The sequence below is a fragment of the Brassica oleracea genome, chromosome C2, assembly GCF_000695525.1.
Source record: "Brassica oleracea var. oleracea cultivar TO1000 chromosome C2, BOL, whole genome shotgun sequence".
Taxonomy (NCBI): domain Eukaryota; kingdom Viridiplantae; phylum Streptophyta; class Magnoliopsida; order Brassicales; family Brassicaceae; genus Brassica; species Brassica oleracea.
This window is the reverse complement of record NC_027749.1, coordinates 50361925-50369258: the sequence shown is the minus strand read 5'-3', so window position 1 is coordinate 50369258 and position 7334 is coordinate 50361925. Positions and strand designations below refer to the sequence as shown.

The window sequence follows — 7334 nt, the reverse complement described above, 5'->3', positions numbered from 1 at the left end:
GTAACGAGTCGTTTACGACGAAACCTCCGTTACGACGGACGTTTAACAACGAAACGTCTTTCGACGTTAATTCGTCGTAACACCCCGTTTACGACGAATTTACAACGAATACTGCCCTAGTAAAAAATATGTTTTCTTGTAGTGATAGTTGAGGGGTTTCACCATTAAAAAAATCAAAATTTTATAATATTATCTAAAAATTGGTAGCTTAAATTTTCAAAATTATCATTTTTAATTTTTTTTTGTAAATATATGAGTTTGATGTGTTTTTAACATCAATATTATATATGTATAAATTAAAAATGTAAAAACCTAGAAAATGTAATAAAAATTATATCGTACCTAATAAAAATGTAATAATAATTTTTTAGATAATTTCTAAAAATGTAAAAACAAGGAAATTATCTAGAGATTTACATGTAATAAAATTACTAAAATATTAAAAATGTAAAAAAACAAGAAAATGTAATAAAAATTATATCTTATCTAATAAATATACAGTAATAAATCTTTAGATATTTTTTATTATATTTTCTGGGTTTTTATATTTTTAATTTATACATATTAAAAACACATCAAACTCATATATTTACAAAAAAAAAATTAAAATGCTAATTTTGAAAATTTAAGTTACTAAGTTTTAAATAATATTATAAAATTTTGAATTTTATTTTTTATTTTTTTATTTTTAATGGTAAAACCGTTCAACTATGTTTACTTAATGTTGATACCCTTAAACTAAAGATTTATAGATAGTAATGATAATTATGACATGTTAGGGTTTAATTCATTAAATAAAGTTAGTTTGGGATTTTTTTTTAAATACTTAGTTTGAAGTTTTTACCCGAAACAAATTTAGTTGAGAGTTTTTAACGTTAAAAATTTTTATATATATAATAAATGAATTATAACCGATCTTTGTTATCGTAGCATGACAATAATGGCATCAAAAAGTAGCGATGCCAACATAGAAAGGTCCCAATATGCTCTCACCTATTCAGAAAGTGTTACGTAATATTTGATTTTTAATGTTCTAATTAATTAGGAACATATCTTATATATTTACAAAAATAAAATAAATTTTTAACGTTAAAACCTTTCAACTAAGTTTGTTCTGGAAAAACCCCCGACCTAAGTATCTAACGAAAAAATTGGGCTCTTTCATAGAGTAACTAGGCCTAGCCAATTGAACATATCTGATATCCCCATCGCTCTATTTCTCAGACTGGGCCTAGCCAATTGGGCTCTCTCGTAGAGTAACTAGGAAATGATTCAAGTAAGGTTCAATTTGTATGGGTTTTAGCACTGGGCCTTGCCCAAAAAACTAGCCAGAGGCTTTGTAATATTTTTATTCTCATGCATTTAATATGAAATCTTTTCTTCAAAAAAAAAAAAATATATTTAATGAAAAATTCTTCAAACTAACTTTATTTAATGAATTAAACCCTAATATGTCATAATTACCATTATTACCGGTAAATCTTTAGCTTAGGATTTCAACATTAAGTAAATACAGTTAAGGGGTTTTACCACTAAAAATATATAAAAAAATAAAATAAAACTCAAAATTTTATAATATTATTTAAAAATTAGTAACTTAAATTTTCAAAATTAGCATTTTAATTTTTTTTTATAAATATATGAGTTTGATGTGTTTTTAATATGTATAAATTAAAAATGTAAAAACCAAGAAAATATAATAAAAATTATCTAAAAAATTATTATTACATTTTTATTAGATACGATATAATTTTTTTTTCCATTTTCTTATTTTTTACATTTTTAGTATTTTATTAATTTTACAACAGGTAAATCTTTAGATAATTTTCTTTTTTTAACATTTTTAAAAACTATCAAAAGATTTTATTATTACATTTTTATTAGGTAAGATATAATTTTTATTACATTTTCTAGGCTTTTACATTTTTAATTTATACATATATAATGTTGATGTTAAAAACACATCAAACTCATATATTTACCAAAAAGTTTAAAAAATGCTAATTTTGAAAATTTGAGCTACTAATTTTTAGATAATATTTTAAAATTTTGATTTTTTTAATGGTAAAATCCCTCAACTATTTTTACTTAATTTAGAAACCCCTAAACTAAAGATTTACCGGTAGTAATGGTAATTATGAACTGTTAGGGTTTAATTCATTAAATAAAGTTAGTTTAAGAGTTTTTTCGTATAATACTTAGTTTGGAGGTTTTTACCCAAAAAAAAAAAAGATTTTAACGTTAAAAATCCTATATAAAAAGCAAGAAAGAAGCAAGAAATTAGTTATATAAAACACACAACAAGAAGATCCATTTGAATTGTCTCCCACCATATAATATACATGCTACTTCATCAATCCGTCACCCATGTTATATTCACATGGTTTTTATACACATATATAGTTGATGAATACTAGATTTTGATCCACGTTTCAAAAATACAGGTTTTTTTATTATAACAAATTTTGATTTAAATTATTATTTTGTGGTTGTTATACATTATTATGTTACAAAAGTTGTATTACATAGAAGAAAGAATAATTTTTTAAAAAAAATTATATCATTTATGAAATAATTTATTTAAGATTATAAGTACACTTTTATGTAATTCTCTTTTAGGTCTGAGCATTTTATCCAGACCCGAAAAAACCAAATCAAAATCAACCTGAAAATACATGTTCGCTTTGGGTCCAGACAAAAATACATATTGGGTTTTTTTTGGACCTGTGGATTTCTGTTCGGTACCTACCAGAGATCCGATTTGGTATCCTAAGTACCTGGAATATTTTGTGTATGTTAGATACATTTGAGTATTTCAGATATATTTTGGTATTACGGATATTTTTTAAGTTTTTTGTTTGAGTTTTCGGTTAGAGTTTTAGATTTTGGGTAAAATTTCAAAAATACATTTTTGTATTCAGATAAAATTTTGGGTATTTTTTAGTTCCTCGGGTTAGATTTTGGGTAAAATTTCGGATTTTTTAGGTATTTGAATGTTTTTCATGTATTTATTTGAATTTTTGGGTACTTTTTTGTGTTTCAAAATATTGTTCATGTTTTGGGTACTTTGGATTTTATTTGGGTTCTAAATACCCAAACTGATCCAGACCTGTTATGTATCCAAAAATTACAGGTATCTTACTTGTATTTGAATTATGGACCCAAATCCACCCATACCCGAAAGGAACCGGTCCGAACCCGAATCGAAAATTTCCAAAGACCTAGTTAAGTCCAAAGATATACGACCTGAATAACCTAGACCCAGAAGGAACCAATCTATACCCAATCCGAAGATCCAAATGACCATACTTATTCTCCCTCGTTATATTTTGGGTGCATTTAGAAGAGTTACATTAATTTGTTGAGTTAGTGAGATTTAAAATTTATTTGATATATTTTTAGCTAGTATATATTTTTATGAGCTTTGTAATAGTTTTTGAACTTATATTAGATAACAAATTGTAATATAAATAATTTGTATAAAAATTAATTTACATAATATATATAATTTTGTTTTAATGGATGGTTTACGAAAGTGTTCTTATCAAATTTGATTTTTTAAATATTTGGAACTATCTAATGTAAGATGTCATGGTATAATATGTTGTATGATATATTTTAATTCATTTTAATAATTAATGTCTAAATATTGAAGGTCTATTGTTGAATAATTTTTTTTATTTTAGATTTTAGAATAATTTTTTTTAATAGTGTAGACGAATTTATATGTAGTTGACATTGTATGGTTGATGTTTTTCCTTTCTTAAAGACAACATAATCAATGTCATGACTGCATTAAAATTCATTTTATCGAATTTTATCGAATTTTTGTCTGGAATATCGGAAGTTTGATCAATAATGTTTAATAGGACTGGTCTATTTGAACAGATGATCTCATAGGCAACTATTTGATCTAATGGAGAAAGATGATATATATATATATATGCACATGACCCCTACGTTTAATAGAAGGGACTCGAGGGAGTATGTCACAATGACATTTAAGAAGCATAATTGTAATTATATTTGAAGTAGGTCGTTTCTACCAGAGCCTGAATAATATTCAATTTAAAATGTTGTATATGTAAGTATCTTTTTTTGGGTAAAGGACACCATATAATTGATTAAAGCGCTAAGAACATGATTATTAGGAGGTTCTTAGGATGAGATTCTTAGCGAAATATAAGAACTCGTCTCTTAACTTTAAACTAAAAAAGTTAAAACCATCTCTTAAAACTCTTATTTAAGAACTGATTCTTAGTTTTTTTAATTAAAAGTTAAGAAACGGGTTCTTATATTCCGGCAAGAATATCAACTTAAGAATACTTCAATAATTATGCTCTAAGACTAGAACAAACAGTAGCTTTCAGATCTACAACAGTGGTGAAACTAAAAACATTAATCTTCAATACTTGTCTAAACAAGAAAGGAGTGAACTACAAAAACCTCACATGCTGCTCACACAACCATCTTAAGATAACTAATGAAAGTTTAAAATTTACAATGCACCATCAGGATAAAGAGTTGAATCCATTTCATTGAGATTAAACCAAAGAAATATTTTAACATATCTAGTAGTCATCCAAAATCTCATCTTCCTCTTCTTTACCTTCAGCCTCTTTCTTCTCAACTTCATTCTCCTCAGCCTCATCATCATCAGCTTGCTTCTCCTCAGCCTCATCATCAGCTTGCTTCTCTTCAGCATCATCAGCTTCCTTCTCCTGCTCATTCTCCTGAAATGTCACCATATCATCTTAGGACTCAGAAAAAGGAAAAGACAAAACCATTAATAAACGAAACACATACTTCCTCATCATCATCGTTGCTGCTCTCCAGTGACTTGTTGTATTCAGCCTTTAGTTCAGCAGCTTTCTCCAAATAAACTTTCTTCTCCTACACGGTCAAAGAACAAAAATTAGAGTTAAGACCACAACAATGATGAAACTCAAAGGAAGAAACAAAAGAAGAGAGCAAACTCACTTCCTCATCCAAAGACTTCCACTTTTCACCACCCTGCTTTGCAACCTACACAACCATATAGATACCATAGTTTATTAAACCCTGTAAACACTAGCGTACTACGCAAGTAAAACAGTAGCGTACTACGCAAGTAAAGTAACAAACTTGGTCAGATTCTTACATCCTTAACGCCAGCGTCAGGATTCTCTTCTTTGAAAGTTTTGCGGAAATCAGCCCTGCATAAGTGAAAGGCAGCATCATCATCATCATCATCATCATCATCTCTAACAGTATATAACAAGAAGTTCAAGTGATGATGGACATTACATGAAGATGAAGAAGGCTGTAAGAGGTCGCTTGGGCTTGTTGGAGGAAGAGCTCTTCTTCTTATTCTCATCCTTGGACTTCCTGAGTCTCTTTGCCTTAGGTTCATCAGATGTTGACTTCTTCCTGATGAAGTCCAAACAATACCAAAAAAAAAAAAGTCAAGATCACATTTAAAAAAAAATATATATAGAATTAGAAGGAAGGGTTACCAACGAGTTTTACCTCTCAGCAGGTTTCTTCTTAGCCTCGGTTTGTGTCTCAACAACTTGTGCTTCTGAAAAAAATTAAGATGAAATACATCAAATTCCAAACCGAATGAACCGGATTTAACCAAAAAGTATCCAAGATTTTAACCAAATTAACCTATAATCAATACCGGAAATAGAAAACTTCCTTTCAGTTCGGTGGAATTTCTAAAAAACTAAACTAACTGATTGCTAAACCGGATTTTTATCAGATTTAGTTCAAACTAACCGAACCGAACTAACCATTAAACCGAAAGATCTGGAAAACGAAAGAGAATAGATTTTACCGAGATTGACTCGAATTTTAGCGTCGAGGCTGCAATTGTGCATACTGATAAGCGCAACAGCTACGTTCTTGTTGCATCCTTCACTGTAAATTCACATTGTATTAGCCGGTTTAGATTGGTTACAATTAAATTAAGCTGGTTTAGTTCGGTTTAGCATCAACTATATATATACTTTGTACATTACCATAATAGATTGGGTAACAAACTGAGAAGAATGATTTACCATTTAGCAAAGGCGCTGCCATCTTTAGCGCGAAGCAAGGTGTTGATGTTGTTGTTGGTGGTTGTTTCGGGTTTGGATTCAGCTTCAACCCTCTTCCTCGGTTTGGGTGCAGTTGATTTCGACGATCCACGACCACCGGCCATCTCTTTCTTTTTTTTCTAGATCTGAAGGAGAGAATATAATCTTTTTTGTTGAGATTGAGGATCGATGAGAGAGTTTCGGAGAAGCGGAGTGAGTAGAAAAAGGGAGTTATTGAGAGGGAAACGAAACTCGTTTTCGTTAAGTTGTGGCGCCAAGTAATAAGTCCCGCGAAAAAAAAACTTTTGTTTTGAGTTTTTTGACACGGATCTATGAGCTGGCGAACTATTGACCGTTGGTTTTGTGTAAGGATGCTAATGAACGGTCAAGATTCGCTATTGTTGATATTTAGTGTTCGCGGTCTCTTTTTCCTTTGTTTAATTTGGGTTTCGTGGTTAAAATCGTTGGGCCAAAAGGCCCATTTATCTATAAAATTCGAGAGTACCCAATGTATCTTCAAATGATCTAGCCCAATCTATATTGAATATATGAGGGGCTTTATTAGTGGGGTATCTTTCAACATTAAAAAATAATAATAATATGTCAAAGAAATGAGAAGAAAGCAAGAACTGCTGCTTTCAAACTTTTCAGAAAATTTGTGCGACTTTAAAACATCTTTCTTATTATGGATAACTGGTTCATTTTTATTTGTTAAATCTATTTCATAGTGTAAGTATAAATAGTGTTATATAGCTAAAAGACCAGTAAACTACTCTAAGACCAGTAAACAAAACTTATATAATGAGAAACATAACTTTCATGTTTTTTTCTTATCCATACATGACTATTTTTAGATTTAAACGTGGTTAAATAAAAATAGTAAAATTAGTACCGTGTGTATGCATAACGGTAAAGATCTGAAAAAGGCTGTGAAGTAATATAGCCATGTGGGGGGTGTTTCAGAGCTGAGAAGACATTTAGGGATTTAGGGTGATGGGAAGGTGAATTTACCACTTCTTGCTTACTGTGCCTACCTCAGAGAATCTCAGACCCCTGACCTCTTCTCTTCTCTTCTCTCTTTCTTTCAAGTCTAGTCTCCCCTTATTTAATATTTTGTTTAATAGCTTATAAACTGTGTAGTAAATATATATACATGTAAAGACTAATTGGCTATGAAGACCACTGTAGATATCTATATGACTATAATTCAAGTTAGGATGGGTTTTGCGGAATATCTAATGGTTCAATTGTCCTAACTCTCTCTTCATTTTTCTA

At 29.4% G+C, this 7334-nt stretch overlaps 1 protein-coding gene across 1 annotated transcript; it reads right to left on the bottom strand.

Annotated features, from left to right (window-relative positions):
• Positions 1-4384: 4384 nt before the first annotated feature.
• On the bottom strand, positions 4385-6285 carry LOC106325047 (high mobility group B protein 7-like). The gene is made up of 8 exons (XM_013763069.1): positions 6042-6285; positions 5819-5901; positions 5509-5560; positions 5287-5409; positions 5141-5195; positions 4981-5025; positions 4807-4893; positions 4385-4733 (listed from the first exon to the last, which is right to left on the bottom strand). Exons 1-8 carry the CDS (start codon positions 6182-6184, stop codon positions 4572-4574), a joined length of 750 nt encoding a protein of 249 aa, XP_013618523.1. The 5' UTR covers positions 6185-6285; the 3' UTR covers positions 4385-4571.
• Between the last annotated feature and the right edge of the window lie 1049 nt (positions 6286-7334).